The following is a 21,848-nucleotide window of genomic DNA, read 5'->3' as shown; positions in this document are numbered from 1 at the left end:
TAAAATGCAAGAGAAAAAGGGGTAGAGAGGAGAGATTTCTTAAGTGAGACAACATAAGACTCCAAGTCGATAATGACATAATAAATTTTGTATGTATAAATTTTTATAAGCAGTTGTTCTTAAAGACTGGGGTATATTCATGGGCTTATGAGGAATTTCTCTCCATTTAAAGGTACAGATGCATGACTGATTTTTTTCATTTGTTAGTATATTAATTCTTGTATCAGAATCCAAAATATACCAAGAAGGGCTTCAAAACAAAAACGATCTTATCAGAAAGAAAACTGACCAACTTTTTAGAAATTCTAATACAAATTTGCTTGTAATTTTATATGGCGTTTTTAGTTTTCCTAGACTTAAAGTATAATATAACATTGGGAGTATGATATATAGTTTATCGCACTCATTAGTTTTTCTTGTGGAAATGATGATTCTTCCTCACTATTAACAAAGGTTTATCAGGAGATGAAATGCTGATTTTTTTTATTTTTTATTTTTTAAAAGGGGGGGGTAATTAATAATAAAAAAAATAAAGCTGAAGTGCCCTCTAATAGTATCCTATACTGTAGTGATTTGCAACTCTTTCTAGGCATATAACATAACAATAAACTTTCCATAGTTCAAACAGTATATATTACTTTTCTGTGGGTTACTTTAAGCAATTTTTTTCTACTTTGAAGCAGAATATATCTTACTGGTATTATCTATGCAGAGGGATGGTCTTAATAAAGTCTGGAATGCCACTATTTGTGCCTGTTCTAGCTGATGAGCAATTCTAATCAAAAAGTGTTACATTTTCAATGCCTTCTAAAGTATAGGTAAAACTTAAATACTGATACTTAAATACTGATGGTTGAGAGTTATATTAATGCACATCCTAAGATCACTGAAGAGAGGTTGTTCATTGTCTATATAAACAACTAAAATCTGCTTTTTGAAAGACTTGTTACAGTCAAGGTACAAGCGGAGGAATAAGTATTATAATATATCTTGGCAAAACACTGGAAACAAATATTAAAAAGATTTGGAACTCCATGTTCGTGAGTTTCCTGTCCATCTAGATATTGAAAGAAGCAACATCTGTATTTCTGGAAGATGTGCAGGAACCTTCTGAAAGTGTTTTTGTAACATATGTAACACATGTTTTTCTCTAATATATCTTTTTTACTGCTGTCAGAATAGTAGAATAATAGTAGAATGTCTATCTAGCTGGATGGATTTTTGCCATTATCCACATGTTCCTGTTGAGCATGATGTTGATCTGATATAAACGTTTTGCAAGATGAATCACTTTAGAACATACAAACCTTTTTCAGGTCACTTTTCTTCTGCTTAGACTGCCAACTCTCAGATGAGTCCATCATTACCTCAGGTTATATATCAGACTGCTACTAAATGCTGACATGAGTGTACTTTGCTACCAGTATTATGGCTTTTACTACACCAGTAATGTCACATTTATGTACACTGAAATCCTATATCTCCACTTTATATAAACGTATCTTAAATACCCCAAACTATCCAGCTGTTCTGAAATGGACACAAGTACCCCACAAGTAAGCAAAAGTTTCCATGTATACTCATTAACAGAAATGTTTTCACTGAAAGTAAGGATAAAAGTAGTTGTTTTCTTCTTCACGATCTTCTTCAGTTTCTTGATCATGTGTTTCATGATCATCTTCTGCTTCATCGTATTCTTCTGGTGTTAATAATCGGCGAAACACTGGTGTTCTTAGTTGAGTTGACTTGTTGACGTTACTGTTTTGTTCACCATAATAAATGGTTCTAATGTGAGGGAAGCAGAAGAAGGCATACGTGCTCATTGGAGTTGTTAGTTTATTTTGGTCCACCCGTATATACGTTAATTGTTTGGTGTTCATTGGATCAATAGATGGACACATCAAAGTAACATTTATCACTGTAAGAGAGAAAAATGTTCATTAAAATACAGAAAATAGTTATATTTAAGAACAATTACAAAATTGAAAATTTGGAGTTTAAAACGGAAAATATTTTTTTTTGCACATTATCAAAGTTGTCCTTTGTTTTTAATCAGTTTTTTAAATTACAGTGATAACACTTTTGGAATTTACAAAATATAAGGTTGTGGGGTAAACAAATATATGTATATGAATATATAAAATCTGTAATTACTAGTTTATATTAATGGAATATTTTTTTGGTTCCTTTTCCCTGTATGTGATTTTTATTAATTGTCTTATCAGAAGCAAGTTTCAAAGTGAACTTAGCTAATTATATGAACAAAAAAATACAGAATATTTGCAAAATATCTGCATTGAAATATCTGCATTACAGTTAAGATGGAAAAATGAAATTCCCTCTAGTTAACCATTGGTAGGTCCCAGCTAACCAAGGATGTGTTTACATTCCAGCTTGAAGAAGATGGGTTGATATTCTTTCTACACTGTAAGCTAAAAGCTGCATGGAACCACTTACTCCTGAGAGATACATTGCATATGAACTTTGGGTCAAGGCCACATGAACTCATTAGTTCAGAACACTAATGGCTCAAGCTCATCAGTCTGCAAAGAGGAGAATCACAGTACCTCTTGAGAAACACGTAAATTTAGCTGACTACTGTGCTTGGTTTATAAGTGACCTGAGAGCTGTAAAGTGGCAGGTCCTCAAAACCAAGGACACAACAAAAGTGATGGGTTTTATCTAGGTTAAAAGTGCTGAATTCTGGTTGTTAAAGTATGCTGATCCCACTCTTCACAACCAACCCCAAAATCCACTATGTTTTTTGTTTTTCAAGAATTACATCAACATACTTTCAATGTCATTGTCTTCAATATACAAATGCTGCAGACTTCTTGGAATGTAGAATAATTGTTTCAATTTGTTATGTCCAAGATTAAGTTCTAAAAGGTTAGGTAGATTAAAGGTGTTGTATGGAATGTTCTGCAGGTTGTTGTGGGACATTCTTAGAGCAATGATTTTTGGAAGTCTGCTGAAATAGTTTTCTGGAATATAAGAAATCGAGTTGTTTTCAAGAGAGAGATACATAAGTGATGATGGTAGATCAGGAGGCATAGTCTCTAATTTGTTGTTGCATAAGTTGATTTGCATTAAATTTTTCATGACTGAAAAGCGTTTTCCTTTGAGTACGGAGTCATCAAGAAAGTTATTGCAAAGGTCAAGCATGGTTATGTTTGGTAATCCTTCCAATGCATTTCCGGATAACTGAGAAATTTTATTGAAACCAAGGAGCAGTCGCTCCAGAGAGCTTGGGAGTGGGAATGGAAATTCTTCTAACTCATTATGCTGTAGATGAAGCTGCACTAAATGTGACAGTTTGGCAAAAACTCCATGGTCAATCATATGAAATTTAATTTTGTTGTGGCTGAGATTAATTTCTCTTAAAATGGTAACATTAGTGAATGGTCCTGCAGGTACAGCTTCAATATCATTGTTTTGCAGATAGAGTTGTTGGACGTGAGCGGGGATATTTGGTATCATCTTAAGTTTACGGTGATCACAGTACATTGATAGTGGAAAAGCTGGTGGACAAAAGCATTCTCTGGCACACTCGACTGGAACAGGAAAGCGGGGAACTTCAGCTTGTGGACTTGGATTAAAATAATAGGAATGCTGATGATCTGGCTCATCATCATATTCATCCCCAAAATCATAGTCTTCGTATTGACAAAAGACCATAGCAGTCCAGAGGAGGTAAATGATTGATAGCTGGCTCAGAATCCCCATATTTAAAATTGTATGTTGTACTCTGTTGATGAGAAGGAAAAAATAAGTTTACCAGATAGTCATAAGCTAAATGACATACAACCTTATCAGTTTTAAGAAACAATAGTATTAAACTAATGTAAATAAGCATAATAATGTATTTTCTTGGGAGCACTGTCAGTGGCACTAGTAGCTGTACTGGGTCTGGCTGGGATGGAGTTGCCTCTCCCTGCAGGCCCATATGGTGCTGTAGTCTGCACCTGCAGCTCAAACAGTTGACTCACCAAAGGGATATGTCATATCATACGAGGTCACACTCAGCAATGAAAGGTGGGAAAGGGGAAGAAGTGGGGGCAGGTCTCTCATTATGAAGACATCCATCTTCCCAAATGACCACTACAGGTATTGAGGCCCTGCTTCCTAGGATGTGGCCAAACATCACTTGTTGATGGGCAGTAGAGAGTAACATTTGTCTCTGTGCTTGTGCACAGCCTTTGCTTGCTTTTTTCTCTTTTCCATTTCCCTTTAATTAAATTATCCTTATCACAACCTGTGAGCTTTTTTCTTTTTCCTTTCCAGCATACTTTCTTCTCCCCCTCTTCTTCTAAGGAGAGGAAGTGAGAGTGGTTGTGGTGGAGTTCAGCTGCCCAGCAGGGTAAAACCACCACAGCAGCAAAAGCAATTTTTCATTCGGATCTTCCAAGAAACTGCCATAAACAACTATACTAGCCTTGAAGTAAATATAAGTTTTCTTTCAGTTTGGATAAGGAAGAACTTTCTACTTGTGCTGTGTCTTTTACTGAGGGGTACCATAACATCTCTGAGAAGTAGCAGGAAAAATGATCCCAGTCTTCCTTCTTCTCTGCCATACATCAAAATGGGATAAGTTGCAAAAAAAAACACACATGAAATGGCACAGACTGGTGTTTGTATTAGACAGCTTAGATGCTGCATTCTTTCCAGTTTAATGGGTTAAACATCAGCCTTACAGATCAGCTTTAAAGGGGTGCAGATGAAATTCCCATGGAATGTTTATTTCTCAGACCTTTGAAAACACCTGTGTAACCTTATTAAACTATTTGAAGATGAAAACAACTGATACTTAAAATGTGAGTTCTCTCACTAGGAACTTGAACAGCACAAAAGTAGTGTGGCCAATATCATAGAAATGTTGTTTGGAAGGGGTGTTGGGAGATAGTGTAATCCAGCATGCTGCTCAAAGTGTGTCCATCTCCAACAGTGGATTACATCAGCCTAGACTTTAGGTGAGCCTTGAAAAACTTGGAGTGGAATTCTAACATCTCTCTGAACAACCCAAGTTAGTGCTATCCTGCCCTCCTTGTGAGCAAGTTTGCTAGTCTGATCGAACCTCCAAGCCATGCTTGCGTCTGTCGCTCTTGCTATGAGCAGACAGCTATTACTGTTAAAGATAAACCACACATTCTCACCTAGGGTGAAGTAACTGCAGAAAAAAGTGTAGCATTGTTTCTATAAATACAATAATAAGATATATTTTGAAATGTTGAATATTTAAAAAAATAAAGAAAATGAAAATGAGTATGGTATTGGTGGTTGTATGTTCCGTGGCATTTTACGTTGTTTTTCTACTTTCTGCAAAGCAAGGGTGGTTTAGTAAAATGCATTAATTTATTTTCCCTGTTCCCATCATTGTATTTGATTTCAACGATTGTGTATCACACATGATGTAAAATCTTCATTGATAAGCTGTTTTATTTGTAGAATTCCTATGCTTCTGTAATTGTATGTTCTTTATATGCATAAACTGCATTCACAATACTCTTCAGAGATGAAGTACTGATATTGTGAAAGACAATTATTGGCAAATAATTTTGCATGTCAAAGTTCAGATGCTCAAAGCCAGAGTAACATTTTAGAGCACTTTATGCAGTCAAAAGAATCCTATTATTTGGTCAATTTGGAGTTGTGAATCGGGTCAAGCTGTACAATTTAGACAGTGGGTGAGTCAGAATGTAACATTGCTGGTCAAAGAACACAAATCATTGAAAAGACATCACTCAGTATAGCGTGGGAACCCCAAGACAGAGAGAAGCAAATAATCTCAGTTTTCTTATAATGACATTCATATTTCTTAATCATGAGACTCTCTTTTTTTAAATATCCCTAGTATTCATTTCTTTTACCAAGCACGGTCAAACAGTAAGAAAAGAAACGAGATTCACAAATGCTCATTTTCTGTTTCATAGTGCTGACTGATTCCCAAAGCATGATGTGTTCAATGAATTGAAGGAGAGAGGGAGTCTTTCAAAAGTTGTAACAGAACTCTGAAGTTGCATACAAGACAGTGCGCAACGATGGGTGGTTGTTATCAATTGTGGTATTATTGTCTAACTCAAATTTTGGACTTTGCATCAGTTGTATTGTAATGCTCCTTTAATGAAGTATCAATAATTCATTAAATTTAAAAACAGGGTTGGGTAAAGCTAGTTGTTGAGAACCACACTGTATGTAGGTCCTTGGCAAAGCCAGGGTCTCCATATCCCCATAGCATTGTCAGGTATATCTGAGCTAATAAAAGTAGCAGGAATGTCTACGCAAGACCCAGCCCACCCCTACATGCATGATATAAATGCACAGTGCTGACAAACCATGCAGACACTTGCTGGGTCAGGGAAGCAATACTGTGCTTCAAGAGGAATTAATAGCTTTTGAGATTTAAGGCAGTATATATTGGAAGAATACCTTTATGCCATCTTTCTAACTCCCTGTCAGAGCTGCTGGTATCTACCTATATAAATTCTATTGTGACCTGATTTTTTTCTTGAATGGATGCGATTTGTTCTTCTGGCCTGTTTCATGTTCTTGGTTGTGTTGTGATTCCTATTATTCCCTTACTCCTGGTTTTCCTGTCCGGAAACTTAGCTTCATCTTCTGGTTCTAGCCTCTCAGCACTTCTGCATGGTGTCACAGTTTGTGATTCTTGTGGCCCCAAGAATAGAAATTATTAGTCCTTAGAAACCAGGAGGAATAACTGTGCAAAGTCTTGCACTGTTTGCAGAAAAAGTATACTTAGGCATTCACCCAATTCACTTGTGTGATTATAGTTCTTCCCTTTATATTGTCTACCTGACATGTCCAATGAGAAGTAATAAGTATAAAAGTCTCTTGCAGGTGTTACAGAGGGAAAGGAGCTTGTATTTTGTAGGGTTTTTATACCTTTGCTGTAGCTGAGTGTGTATTTGGTAGAATGTTAATCCCTTTACAAGCTTGCAGTTCAAGTCTCATAGCACTGAGATAATAATCCTTCTTCATTACTTATTTCTAAGAACCTAAGAACCCACTATCTTGAAAACAAAGAATGATGTCAGCTGGGACTTGGTAATTGGGGAAGCAAGTCAGATGCACACAACATGACAAACTGCGTACTTACAAAGCTGAAAGAAAATAGAAAATCATAAAAGCATGATTGTCTGCTATCTGTAAAAAAATCACAGAATTGAAATCAAAGCTTAGTAACTGTATTTACAAGCAGTTTACTAGCTGAAATCTAAAACTTATATAACATGCATGACTCACTCCTAACTGCAAAAATAACACAATTGGTTCTTTTGTTCCTGCTTACCAAGAAAACTTACTCTTTGGAAGTCTGGGAAGCTCAAGTTGTAGAGGGGAGCAACTTAGTGTGCTGATGAAATCATCTGAGCAATAACCTAACACAGCTGGAGGAACAAAAGATGTCTCTAAGCCATATTTTGTGGTGAGGAGCCTTGTGGGAAGGCAAAGCAAAATAATAGCTTTAGCCCCTCTTCTGATTTGCCAGTAAAAAAAAAAAAATTGTGCCACATCATCAGCTATTGTTGATGCTGTGTCACAAGTCTGGGAAGAGATTTATCCTTTTGTTAGAATCCCTTCAAAAGTATTTACAAGACTTTTTCAGTGTTATCAGTTCACTTAAAAAAAGAAAAAAAAAAGAGTAAGACTTCAAAAAATTTCAGAGGTTGTTAGTTTGTTAGTTCATTTTGTGGTTTCGGCTATGCTCATTCTGTTATCCAAAGGATTTGTCCTCTGGAGGATAAAGTTAAGAAACATTAAAAAAAAAAAAAAAAAGTAACAAGTAACCTTATTAAAATTGAGGGAAAGTATGTGCTCTAGAGAAGGTCCTGATAAGTATCTTCAATTTTACACTTTTTGTTTCCTCCATAATCTCTTTGCTATTTGCTTCCTGCAAAATACTTGTGCTACGCAGTGGCTTTAACATGCAGTGTTTTGAAATTACAGTTCATGATTCACAGTAAGTTTTCAACATGTTTTTAGTGAACAGAGAGAATAAATTTTTGTATGAGACAGATAAGTATTACATGAGATATAAGCTGTTGTTACTGAACGGATGACTATTTCTCAGAGCTTTTAAAGTGGATAAAAAAGGTATCATTATCTACTTTTGCTGCTATATGGTACTTGGAGAACAACTGTGATATATGCAAAAAAAAAAAAAAAAAACAAGGTGCAAGTTTTTTGTTGTCAAAGTTGAGATACTGTTCTGGATTAATTGAATGATTTATCAGAAAACTCTAAGGAAGCATTTAATTATGCTTTTGCATTGGTAAAACAATTACATTGTTTCTAAATCTATTCACAAAGAAATATCTGGTTCTTAAGCCTTAGTGCATTGGAATTATTATATTCAAGAAAATACTGCAACTGTAAATTTTATTTCTTTTCTGGCTTCGAGCTTCCCAAAGCCAATGATCTTTTTGACTTTTTCAAGTTTTTCTCCATAGCATTGTGGACTAGAACATTGTTAAAGCAGAAAGTCATGCATGATTTTAACATTTGGAATATAAAGAAAAGGTCATGAGCAAAATAATTTTGTAGTAGTTGGCAACAGCGGAACTAAAATGAAATCCATGTATTTATATAGAGAATATAGAACTGCAAAGGAAGGGTTGAAAGAATAAAATAAAAATTACATTTTCCTCTATATACTTTACAGTAAATAATTAAATATCTACATAGTACCATTAAACCTAAGTAATACTAAACAACAGAAGTAATTATTTGTTCAGTAATTGCAATATATTTGTAGTGATGAATCAGAAAAATACATTGAGTTTTAATGCCAGCTAGTTAAGTGTTATTTGATGGTACAAAGTTTGTTGTTGTTTTTTGTTGTTGTTTTGAAATGCAAGACAAAGAATGTAGTGCAGTTTTGGAAGCTCTGTTATATTAACAGTTCCAAATAAAGCACATGCAAAAATTAAAACAATTTTCTCTAAAGATAAAAGTTGGATCAAATTAAAATTTTCATTTCATACCTGATGTTTTTCTATAGTTTTCAACTACTGATTGGGTCCTGAATCCTCTTAAGCTATCAGAAGACTAAAAATCTTGTTACGCGTTTAGAAATCCATGGTGGCAAAGGAAAAGAGTCTGTCCTTTTGAAAACTGTAGCAAAACTCTTGCTTTAAAGCATATATAGTTGGAGAAGATGAGGTCTAGCCATGGGATATATAAAGACTCAGTTACTTTTTTGTTGCATGAGCTGTCTTGGCTGTAAACAAGTCTCTACTTTGTGATCGTGGTCAAATCTGTGTGGTTTGGTCATCTCCTAGTTTTTGGTTTAAATTGTGGTAGGAATTTCCTAACAGGGAGGATAATGAGAGGATTAAATTTAACATCCCACACGTAAGACTTCTTGTTTCAAAGGCTGCGACAAATCTTTAAAGTAACTTTGCTGGGATGGATCGTTTTTGAAAAATCAAAATGTTTGAAGTTTTACCATTTTCAGTAATTGCATTCAGTTAACAAGAATAGTTAGCATTTTCAACTTTGGTTCTGAACTGAAGCTTAAGAAAGAAGACTGTTCTAATAGGCAGTAGTTTTAGGTTTGCTTAACTAATTGTATAAATGTGAATTTAAAAACTGTTCATTTTAAATTTCAAAATTCTAGGCAAAAATTTTCCAGAATAAATAGAGAAGATAATGACTGGCACTGAGGTGGCATAATTCACAAATGGGATTAGCCCTGACATAAGATGGAAAAAAATATTGCATAGCTTTTTCCCTATCAGTAGTTTGCTTTAGAAGGGTTTGGGGGGGCTTTTTTTCCCTCTCCTCCAAAAAGTGTGGTTCACCATATGAAGTATAGAAAAAGTAAAAAATAATCTGCATGTTGTTCATTGAGGCTCAGAGGAAGTCAAATGATGCTAAGATGTGTACAACAGTGCTACTGAGAACTCCTTGGAAGCTAGAGCTAGAATAACTTGCTAGAACTAGAAAGGTCTTCAGCCAAGGGCTGGCCCTGGCATCAGACTTCTGTAGAAAAGCCTCATGCTCAAAATTCTAAAATCTTCACTTGGCAATTTGAAAGAAAGAAATCTATGTTTTAGGTAAGAATTGGTAATGGTTTGTTACCCTAGTTGTTTGCATGGTAGAAAAGAAAATGCACGATCAAATATGAGGAAATTTGAATGTAGTAATTTGCTTCTCTATAAAGCCTGTGGGTTTTTGAAGAAAGAAGCAACCTCAGGCATGTATCATCTATGCTGGGCTGCACTTCAAAGTCAGATTGTAGGCACAGAAAGAAAATACAGATATAAAACTCTGCATCCTAATTTCTAGTTCTTCTCTGGCAATCCACAGATGCTGTCAGCAGACCACTAGTAGTCTGTAAGACTCTCATATGTGATCTGCAAAGGCACATCTCTACTTGTTTTTGCTGTCAGTAATAGTAACCAACTATCATGATGGCAGTGGCTGAAGGGTTTATTTATCCTGTGCCATGGCGAGTCGGAAAATTCAGGTACTGAAGCACGGAGCTCTCAGCAAACCAATATGCTGAACTATTTGTTCTGGCAAGGCCTTCAGCACAGCCTGAGCCAAGAGTACCAGGTAACAACTGTCCCTGTGCAAATATGCATTTTTAAAGGTGGTGGAAAAGTGGGCATTAAATCCTATAAACAGTCCTGCAGAGCTGAGATGAGACCTCCGCCTCCAAAACAAAAAAGCTAAAGGAGGACAGAGCTGTACCATGTGTGGGGCCCTACGGTCGCCTCTGACCTGAGCCTTGCTGTGTGGTCTCGACTTTTTCCCATTTTGTAGGTGGCATTACGTGATGAAAACTCTGGCAGCCCTTGTCTTACACGTCTGTTTTACATGTGTTGGTTTGTTTACTAGGAGCTACTATGAAGAGCATGTTGAGCAACTGAGAACAGTTGAGTTAAAAAAAAAAAAAAAAGGAAAAAAAAAAGCTGCTGAAAAACAACTCCTAAGATTTACTAGACTGTAGGTTTTGAATATATTGACTCTTCGAATCTGTCAAGGGAGGAGAGGTTATTTTTCTTTGATAGATGGATTTTCTTGTCTGTAGCGGGGTCATTTAAATTTCTGCTACAATAACAAGTAATCAAACAATCAATGCCGACAAACAAAAACAGTTAAAAACAGTTTTAAAACAATAAACACTGTAAATAAACTGAAGGAACATTCAGTGTTTTGTAATAGGGGAAAGTGAGGCACTTGATACATAGGTGAATGAAACATGCAGAGATCCGTGTGTGGTGTCAATCCAAGTTGGTAAGTCCAAACAGAGTGGTACCTTTTGTATGTGTCCTTATTGCTTCTGGAAGAATATTCAATAGTAGTTATCTGAGATAGCATAGTATGCCACTTCTTTTATAATACTACTAACTATATATATATTAGTATATCTTTCAGATATTTAACAGCTTAGGCACAACCTTCATGTCTTTAAATAAAACACCAGCAAATCTGCAAACTATCACCTTAAAGTGTGAAGTTGACTAGAAACTTGCAGCTCACTGGGAGAGTGTTCTTGGTGGCCACTTTAACCAGCTAACTAACCAGCTAACTTTGTTCCTCGAGTCTATTCCAAAGCAGGTACTTCTACTCTTTTTTTTTTTTTTTTTTTTTTTTTTTTTTAAACAGGACTGCTAACTTTGATGTCCTAAGCTGATGGATACTTAAAAGAGACAATGCAACTTCTACCCTATCTTAATAATTTATATTATTTTTTTCATTAGCTTATTTTGTTCATTCATAGCTATAAATTTAGTGCATTTTTGTAATGTACTTGAAATGTACCTGCAACTTGAGATTGTTCGTATGGTTGTATTCAGTTTGCAAATCATGTTTATAGCCACCCCATTATTAGCTTTTTTCTTCAGGTACTTTCTGGCAAGGATAAAAAGTACTTTTCAAAGTTATTTGCCAAAGAATTCCTGAATGATCATGCATAAAAAACATTTTGCATTAACAGAAATTTCCTGCTTTTGTATGATGGAAATTGCTTCCCGTTTACTGTTATTTTGAGTTTGTGCAAGAATGAATGTCCTTATTTGTTTTTACAATAGCTGTTGAATGTGTTTGTTTTCATCATACATGGATTTGTTCAAACATTTCCAGAGCTGCCTGTCCTGCCTTTTGGGGCAAAGGATTTTGCCAGGCAGCCTTTCAGCTCTCTACAGTAGTCTGGAAACTGGAGACCATCCTTAAACTAGATCCTATCTTTTATTAACCCTCTTTTTTTTTTTTCTATAGAATAAATTCTCTTGTTTAGCACAAGGCCTTGTAATGCTACTATATGAGTATGCCATCACAGAACAGAATCCTGCACCAGGTAGTACTAAAGATGTGTACCTAGTCCTGCATCCAGTTTTTAATAGCAGCTGATAGAGCTGCAGGAAAGATTATAAGAACATGACAAGCGAAGAGTTATATTTCTGCAGTACTTTTTCTCTGCAGCCAGAGACTGTGACTTGGAAACTTCCATAGAAACACTGAGTATTACAACATGTCATTCATCTGTACATGTCCCTGGCATCATCTTATAAGGAAAAATATGATCTCTGTGCTCTTTCTTTCATCCAGTTACCCACCATTTCTCTATCTCTCTCTCTCTCTCTTTTTTTTTTTTTTTTTTTTGTGGATTTTCTTTAAGTAATATAAACTCTTTTTTAGGAAAGATACTCCTCCATACACCTACGTTCTGGCAGACATACCAAATAAGATTGTCCTTTGATCTATGGCAAGTAATCAAATTAAGTATTTCTTACTATTTGTATGAATAATTAGTGAATCACAGCTGCTTCTTGACAGAGCTAAGACAGTGTCTCACAGTTATTTTATCCAATCACTCTGTGGTAGGAAGTCTTATGTTGCTTCTATCATTAGCCATTTTGAGATTCTTGAAAGGGTTTATGGCTGCTTCTGGTGAGGACTTGAATGTAGTTCACATATTTTTAGGGTTGGCCATTTGAGAAGAAACAACTTGTTTCTTTGTCTGTCCTAAACCAACAGTCATGGTAGCAAGCATTTCAGGTGCTCTAGGCACTAGTTACAGGTCTCTCATGGTAATCCAGCAAGTGTCCTTGATACTGAGTGTTACATTGACTGTTGCCTTGCTCTATCACTTCTCAAGAGTGGAGGTAATACATGCATGTATTTATAGCCCAAATATAAACAATCACAATGCTTTCAGTCTTTAAAAAAGAAATAAACACATATATATATTTGAGCTTTAGCCTGGGTATGTCATGAAGTCAGTGTTTTGAGGGACTGAGTGAATAGACTGAACTTCATCAGAGCTGAGCCTATACCAGTAGCAGTCTTAAAAAATCTTAATATTCTATATGACTGCAAGACAGCTGTCCAAAACTCCCTTCACATCTTTGCCAAGCACTGGACTTACTGCTGAAACTTACTCATAAGTGTGGACGTTATGACAGCAGCCACAGAGACATGGCTGTCTAATTGTTTAGAACTGCCAGTGGGTGAACTAGATACAGGATTTACCCACAATGGAATGTGTAAGTGGAAAGGTACTCTTTGGAAAGACAGAAGAGTTGCTTTCTGAAGCAATTGCACTTCTAACAGATGTGTTTTCCATACTCACATATTCTCCTCTTCTCAGGTTCCTATGCACTCTGCCTTTGGGAGGGAACAGTTTAAGTGGGAAACATGCGTTACCCTGGCTGTTCTCAGCGCAAAGCACAAGAAGCAGCAGTGCACATCTGTAAAATACAGGTACAGCTAAGGCAAAACATTCCTGATAACAGGAGTAATGAAATATTGCTTTACATATGTATGCTCCGGTGGAACGTGCACATGGAAAACATCTCAAAGATTTTTAGTTAGTATGGTAAGAACCCTTTTTTTTTTTTTTTTTTTTTGTAACGTGCAGTGTTTTAATTGCTTTATCATAAATACTGATATAAGGTTTTAATAAAGAACAACTATTTTTTTCTTCCATCTTTTAGATGGAAGCAGCAAGAAGAATGCTAAAGATAGTTTTTAGATCAGACTTAGTTTCTATCTTTCTAAAATGTTGTGGTTTTGACTTTCAGAAATTCAATCTGAACATGCTTGGTTTAGCTTTGAACAGCTAGATTGATTGTTCCAGGAAGACCATATCAACAATATATATATATTTTTTTTTTCAGTAGAACCAAAATACACAGGAATTATAGTACCAAGGCATTATTTTGTACAGATTTCATCTTGAAAGTGGTTTCAAGGAGAAGAGTTAATAGTGGCCTATTAACTACCTACTAGTTTAATCTGTTTTGTATTCTGAAAAGTGTATTGCTCTAAAGTATACATAAATGCTAGTTGTTAACCCTGATGGTTACAGGACAAATAATGAATCTCTTGCCATGTTGCTTAAGAAGTACTTTATGGGCTCTGGCTATAGTAGTGGTCAATAGAGATTTGAAGTATGTTTTTTTCTGCATAGCATCACAACAGACTTTATCTTCATTTCAAATAATGTGCTAATCTTACAGGCCCTTGTATAGAAGCATAGTTTGTCAGCTGGACCATAAAGCTATCAACTCTGCCATGCAATTTAGGTAGATGTCTGCATGGAACGTAGCTCCTATAAGTGTTCTCATTCTTTCATCCCAAAATTTATGCTATTACGAGGAGATTCTGTTGGTGGTTGTTCTAGGAGAGTATTATGCATTTAGTGAATATGGGGGCAAAGTTTTACACTGCCATACTGGCATTTACTTAATACTTATGTATTTCTGCAAGTTATTTAACTTTATTTTTCTGTCTTAGTCATGTTATAAATGGAAACAAGTTCTTTGCGAAATTCAATTTAGTATTTGAGGTAATAGAAATTATTAGCATAATTTACAGGAGCATAACATCTAAATGGCAATTTTATGTATTAATTTAAAATATCAATGAAAACAGGTACTTGGAAAAGCAAAGTAAGCTTTTGTGAAATTACTGATTTCTGGCTATGAAACTAACTTTCTCCTGGGCAAGTGATAATGCTGCCTCACAGTATTGCTGCTGGACAAATGAGTAGACAAATGCATGTATTATTCTTGCAGAATAGTTGATTTTTCTACCCTTCTTGAATCTGAGCATCTATTGTTCAGAATAATATTGTGATTTCTCCCCTTTCTTCATGCCCCGTGACTCATTTTGCCTGTTCCTTGTTTAATCTTGTAGAATAGAAAGAAGATAGGGCTTGAAAGAAAAATGATGGTATGATGTCTGGATGTTCTTGTTGGCCCTAAGCAGGATATAAATTGAGGTAAAATATTGTCTTTTAGAACGAGAATGGTAGGCCACGTTTCTTTTCCACGAGGAAGAAAGAAAGGAGTTAAGGTATTCTGTGAAGAGTGTTTCTGGAAGGAAAAATGTTGTCATTCGTCTTTATATCTAAAAAGCACTTGGAACGTGGAAATAACACAGGCTGAGCAGTTAAGAGGCAAGTGCATGCTAGTACTGATGACTTGCTCCCTCTCTGTCTCTCAGGAAATTTTATATCCTTTGGCAACTAGTCGACTCGAGATTTTTTCCATGCTTCACTGTCTTCTGTAAATAAGGAGAGAAAGTAACTATTTAACGGTTACTCCAGAGGGATTGTGAAGACTGCATGTTAATTTCACTATTGCTCCAATTGGTTCTGATAGAGAACTTTATAAAGGTGATGATGGGTAGTACATGTGTAATGAATCTGGCATGAGAGATATGTTGCACAAGGTTTGTATATATGCAGTTAGCCTCGTGCATCCAGACTTTTTAGATTTACTGCTCATGCCCAGGGACTTTGTAGCAAGACTTCGCTGTGTGAAAATGTATGGGATTCTCATCAAAACTGCATCCATAGTGCAGCTGTTCCAAAAATCTCATAGTCTTCAGTTTTTTCCTGGACATGAATTTGAGACAGAAAAAGGGTGTATGGATAGGAAAACCTGGCTGTATGGTTTTCCCACCTCAGTCGTAGAAGCAGAATGGTTAAATCCAGAACTGCATTGTTGAGTAGAACTCAACTTCATATTTTATGTGAAAAACTGCAAGGAGCCTGTCTGCTGGCAGCCTATTCTGTTGAGCTAGTTTTCTATTGGCTAACATGAGCTTTGAGAAACATCTGAACTCCTGGTTTCAAAATATTGATTACTTTTGGAAATCTCTTAAATAGCAAAGAAGACTTTCTGTTTATTTTGTGCTTCACACTGTCTTTCATCTCAGGTGCTTCACTGAGTATGCACGGTAAATCTTTTGTGTATCTCAGCAGATAAATTCAAACACTGGTATGTAATACGTGGCATTTGGAGTTCGAGTCAGATTTTCATTTACTCTAGGGCTTTTCCGTATGTTTCCAATTAGAAGCTTTGTTCTCAAACCTCTAGTCTCCCCAGAAGGGAGGAAAAAAACAAGAAACAATCTTCGATTCTCAGCATAGAAAAGGAGAAAAAAAAATAGAGGCTTAAGATCATTATTTCATTACTTTGACCTTATCATTCTGCTTGTGTAAAATTCTGATTAAAATAAAATGGCAATATTAATGTTTTTTCTATCTGATGTGTTGGATGTTAGTTTTTTCTGGATCAGTAGTGCAATATTTTAACCAGGAACCTGCTCTTAAGACTATGAAGTAATAAGCAGTGATGATTGACAATATTCTTAATATTTTATGAATTTTCTTCTTTTCCTTGAACTTCATTGAAAATGAATGTCATGTTACTAATTTTCTGATTTTGCTAATCTGTCATTTAGGAAAACACTTTTTTTAATCAAGGCAGTAATCAGGAAAATATCCAGAAACTTTGAAGAATGGAGAGAACAACTGGCATAGGTCAAGCTTGTAAAGTTGAAACTTCTTGGTTTTGTTCAGCTTTACTGGGCAGTCTTTTCTGAGACATTTGAAGTTGCATCAGTTGATTCCACTCAGCCAATACAACACTTGTAGCATTATTAGTAGTAAATATCAAAATATTAGCTGGAAACTTAGTCTCTAAAAAAATTAGCTAGCTAGATTTAGCTTAAACTTGAAAAGAAATGTCATAAATATTAGTAAATGGACAACTGTGGTCGAACAGGTATGGTAAATAGTTTGATGCTGGTAACTATTGTCTTTGAGAGGCAGCAGAAGTTGCTTCTTAGGACATAGATAAATTTAATTATGGTGACAGTAGCTGAACTTTCTTGATTTTCTGTGGAAAGGACGATTTATCTCTGGTGTTTGTCAATTATTTCAGCCAATATATTTGGTGTCATAGCCAATTATAACCAAATTTGACATAGGATAGAGGAAAACAGACATGTAGTTCTAAAACTTGTGGAAATAGCGGCTGGGTAGAAGAAAGTGCTCCAAGTAGGTACTTCAGCTGAGAAAAAGACAGTTCTTGTTCTTGGAGTAAGCAGCCAGATGGCAAGACGAACCAGACGTGTTGACTAAGCCCTTGGCATACTTTTAGCTCTGTCACTTGGCAGCCAAACGGATGGCAGCTGTGGAATGGAGCTGCAGGAGAACACACTGAGGTATTAGAGTGAGGTGGAAACAAGCTGGAAGAACCTGTGGGTTGTAAGACTCAAGCCCATAGGAATCCAGGCTTCCCTGGCTTCCTTGTTCAAGGAGGAACTTGGTGACAGCAACACTGGGGATAAAGAAGCTGTCCTTATTCTGCCAGTGCAAGCACACTGCTGGCATGTCATGTTTAACTTGGCATCCACCAGGACCCTTTTCTGCAAAGCTACTTTCCAGCCAGTCCAGCATTTACCAGTGCCTGGGGTTGTTCCTCCCCAGTGCAGGACTTTGCACTTCTGCTTGTTGAATTTCAGGAGGTTCCTGGCCTGTAACTCCATTCTCCAGCCTGTCTGCGTCCCGCTGGATGGCAGCACAACCCTCTGGGGTTGTCACTCACTGGCTGGGGTTATCAGCCACTCCTGCCAGTTTGTGTCATCAGGAAACTTGCTGAGAGTACAGTGCCCCATCATCCAGACCATTAATGAAGATGTTGAACAGGATTGGACCCAGCACTGTCCCCTATCCATCGCTGGTTAATGGCCTCCAAGTAGAATTCATTCCAGTAGTAACTACTCTTTGTTTCCCACTGTTAAGTTGTTTTTAAATACACCTCCCTGTCTGCACATCCAGCTCATATTTGATGATACTTTCATGCTTTTAAAGTTTTTTTCCTAAGGCCATGCAGGGGCTGTGCTCTTTCTCTGTCCATTTGTCTTTTTCTCTCCCCAGATACTTCAGAGAATAGTGGTCATTTTCAGCCAAGTGCCAGATACACTGAATTCCTGCAGGCTTCATGTAAAGTGGCAGCTGGGCAGAGGAGGAAGACTATTGATACTGGTCTTGCTGAAAAAGAAAGAAAAATCAACACATCTCCATAGTAATTTAGCACTTAAATAGGCTATTTTGCTTAGTCAATATTTGTGAAGTTTACTCATTTGTTACCGTGCAGTAATAGTCTTTGTTAGTTATTCTTTAGAATTTTCCTTCAATTGGTAATAACAGGCTGCCATCATCTGGCGAAATTTGTAAACTGTCTTTTTGTAAGGGCACATTTATAGAAGAGAGAAATGCATTAAAATTTGGAAAGCTTAGATGTGATATTGTTTTTATTAGAGGAATGTAGCAGGAATATGTATTAGAGGAAGAATCTTAGAAAGATTTATATCAAATCTGTATTTCTCCCTTTTTACCCTTTCCATAATATCTGCAGAAAATGTAGACGTAGAGGTGATTCCTTGGCAGTTTTCTCCTTGTCTGTTGATACTCAAGTGCATCCTTCTGTGGCCAGGCCTTTGAACACCAGTGTATGATCAGCAGTTGGCGATTACTCTGTTCAGGTGACTGCTGAAACTGTGTAAGGTGCATTTTATGTTGTAACATTTACTTGTCATTATGACATCCAGCTGGTTTTATGTTAAAGTATGTCAAAGACAAATAGACAAGGTGCTTGATGTATTCATTATTACCCACAAATGCTAGCTGAAAAATGATCTCTGAAAAGAGGAAGGACACTGAACTTAACTATTTCTCATATGCAATGGTTTAGAAATCCTAAGAACTGATGTAACATGATATAAGAAGTTTTTGCCCTTTTTTTTTTTTTTTTTGAAAATAAATTATGGGAGACAAGTAAAGCAAACCATTTTATACTTATCTGCTTTAATGCAGAATTGTTAATGTAAATTAAGTTGCAGAGAAAATTATTTAACATATAATGCTAGTTGAATTTGCCCTGAAGATGGTGAAAAGCTGAGCAACTGATAAAACCCTTTAGAAGCTTTTTACTATGTGTGAGCATGGGGGACAGTATCTTGAAATTGTGACGCAGTTTCTTCTGTGAATGTTATGTGTATCCATGCGTGCTGACTGTGCATGGCAAAGAGGAAAAAGCACTGTGCATGGGAAAGAGGAAAGAGAAGGAAGCAAGACAAATTTTAGGGCTTTGAAATTGGGAGTAAATAGTCCTCTACCTCTTAGGATTTTGCTACATTTTTACATTTCCCATTATATTGACTTCAAGAGGAGATCCAAAATTTGGTGAAGCCCTTAGGGGTGTATGTATAAGGAATTGTTAGGTTTAGATAGCACAAGGCATGCTACTTCCTAGAGCCTTGGACTACTCTACAGAAACCATGCCCCAAGGAAGGTTTCAGATGAGGTCCAAGAAGGGGGGACACTTTCTGGAGGCTGCATTAGGATTGTTAACTAGCCTCAGCCACAACTTGTTGCCTCAGGAGACCTAAAAAGTCCTGTGGGTTTTTTTTTATTATTTTTCTTAAATGTGCCTAGTGGAGGCACACAGTTCATTTGGACAAAAGTTAGAGGAATTTTATTTTTGCACACGTATGTAATCTTTGGAAACATTATGCAAAATGCAATTACTAAGACTTATGGAGAATATAGGTAAATGCTTCCAAGGGCTCCTTGCTGCTACGTAAGCTTATTGACACTGGGTTGAATTGGACTGCTTTGGGGTGGAGGAGTGTAGGCTAACAAAAAGAAACAGAAGTTGTACTACAGTGTTCAGACCTTAGTCAATCTTCTTAAATGTCTTAGTCTTGGCAGGTGCAGTGCTCCTGTTGTCCAGTGCATAAGCTTGAATTAGATAAGGAATTGGTCACTTTTTCTGTTATATTTCAAAGAATGATAGAATTTGGGTTGGAAGGGACCTTAAACGCCATCCAGTTCCAGCTCCCCTGCCACAGGCAGGGACACCTTCCACTAAACCAGGTTGCCCAAAGCCCCATCAAGCTTGGTCTTTTAATTGTTACCAATGAATCAGTGTAGAATAACATATTGCATTACACAATCTTCAGGATTGAACTCCTTTTTACTATTATGTTTCTACTTGAACTCTTTTCTCTACTGCAAGTCCCTCAAGTTGTCGTTTTGCCCAGTTATCCTCCAGTCATCTACAAATTTTCCTGCCTCATCCTTTATTTGCCTGTCCTTTTGGTAGTAAACATTATAAACAGTGAACCTGTTGTGGAACATAAAGGACTTCAGCTTTCTAGCTGTTAAGAGATAAGAACAGCCATTTATTTCAAATCTTCAGTTTCTTCTTGGACAGTCAGTTGTTGACAATGCCTTGTCCCTCTGGTATGGGATTATGATCTACTTATGGAAGTGTAAGGCAAGGTACCCTGTCAGAGACAGCTGCTATTTCCCTAAGGGTCTGAATGTGCACTTGGGCTGTAATGACGAAGTAGTAAGTACTCCTGCTGGAGAATTAATTTACAGATTCTGCTTGATAACAACTGACTGTAAGATAAATGACTGATCTGTTTGGTGTGTTATTCTTTATGCTGCTATGCTGTTTCTTTGTCACTTATTTCAGCCCTTGTTCTTTTTAGCATTCTTTTGTTCTCCACGTAAATCTCGTAAAGGTGGCTTAGAGGGTTAGCTCACTCTCCTATGGCTTGGTCTGGATGTTACTGCTGGATTTATTTACAGTGCAGTGTACCAAGGGGCTCAAACTGCCTTCACTGGGAATGCAGAGCTTTCCCAGTATGTATTCCCTGTATGAATGGTACATAATAGTTCTGTGTTTCTTCCAAGTGTAGTAACTAATTCTCTAGTGCAAACAAGTACTAAAGCAGTACCTTTTTTTTCTATATATCCATGAGGTTTGTCTTCTAATGTACGTCTGTGTTTAGAAATCATAGCTCCTCACATTCATGATAATACAGCTATAACTAAAGAAACCCATGTTATAAACTACACCGAATGATAGAGAATATAATATTCATTAACTAATATTTTCTGTACCAATCAGTGTTTTCCCCATGCTATTTGCTAGGAAGAGCGCCTCTTAGAAACCTCTTTAGAAACCAAGAACAGATGCGTGGTGATCTGCAGGCTCAGGATTTTGTTTTGTTTCTGTTTTTAGTGTTTTGGTTTGTTTTTATTCTGCCTGGAAGTGTTTTACAAAATTTGTGTTTGCAAAAAACTCACCCTTTGGGAAGAGCCTCCACTGGCTCACAAAAATGTGGTTTGGGGTCCTCACAGGTTTTTAAGCGTGCTGAGTGAAGAAGTTATAAAAGATTTCAATAATTAGGGTACTTGATCCTACAAGCTTTTATCATCATAGCTATGTTGGTCATTGACATGAAGACATATGATTTGGAAACAGCATAGTGGTGCTAACAAAAGAATGAACGCAAAGACTTGAAGATTTAAGAAAAAAATTTTAGACAACATTTAGTGCTTAGTGTACTTATGTACTTAGGGAGGTGGGAAAGCCAGAGAGGTTCAGAATTGCTTGATTTCTATGCAGTTCTTCTACTACTAGTAGTCTGTGTCATTTCCTGTAGCAGTTTCAAGTAAATTGTTGAATTTTTAGCTTTGTTGAAGACTGGCATTATTAAATGATCTGCAA

The 21,848-nt window shown here is 36.4% G+C and overlaps 2 protein-coding genes across 3 annotated transcripts in view; one reads left to right on the top strand and one right to left on the bottom strand.

Annotated features, from left to right (window-relative positions):
* Window positions 1-21,848, top strand: part of CENPP (centromere protein P) — a 139,393-nt gene that overhangs the window by 39,487 nt on the left and 78,058 nt on the right. The gene's annotated exons all lie outside the window — the stretch shown is intronic.
* Window positions 67-7,774, bottom strand: OMD (osteomodulin). Of its 2 annotated transcripts, none has more exons than XM_084531490.1 (3): window positions 7,307-7,774; window positions 2,793-3,748; window positions 67-1,918 (listed from the first exon to the last, which is right to left on the bottom strand). In XM_084531490.1, the coding sequence occupies exons 2-3, from the start codon at window positions 3,724-3,726 to the stop codon at window positions 1,599-1,601; spliced, it is 1,254 nt and encodes a 417-aa protein (XP_084387616.1). In that variant the 5' UTR covers window positions 3,727-3,748; window positions 7,307-7,774; the 3' UTR covers window positions 67-1,598. The 2 variants fall into 2 exon arrangements, with proteins under 2 accessions (XP_084387616.1, XP_084387617.1); XM_084531491.1 differs by having other exon boundaries at window positions 7,320-7,774.

The sequence above is a fragment of the Aythya ferina genome (assembly GCF_964211825.1).
Source record: "Aythya ferina genome assembly, chromosome: 10".
Taxonomy (NCBI): Eukaryota; Metazoa; Chordata; class Aves; order Anseriformes; family Anatidae; genus Aythya; species Aythya ferina.
The sequence above is the reverse complement of the archived record's forward strand: the minus strand, read 5'-3'. Positions and strand labels throughout refer to the sequence as shown.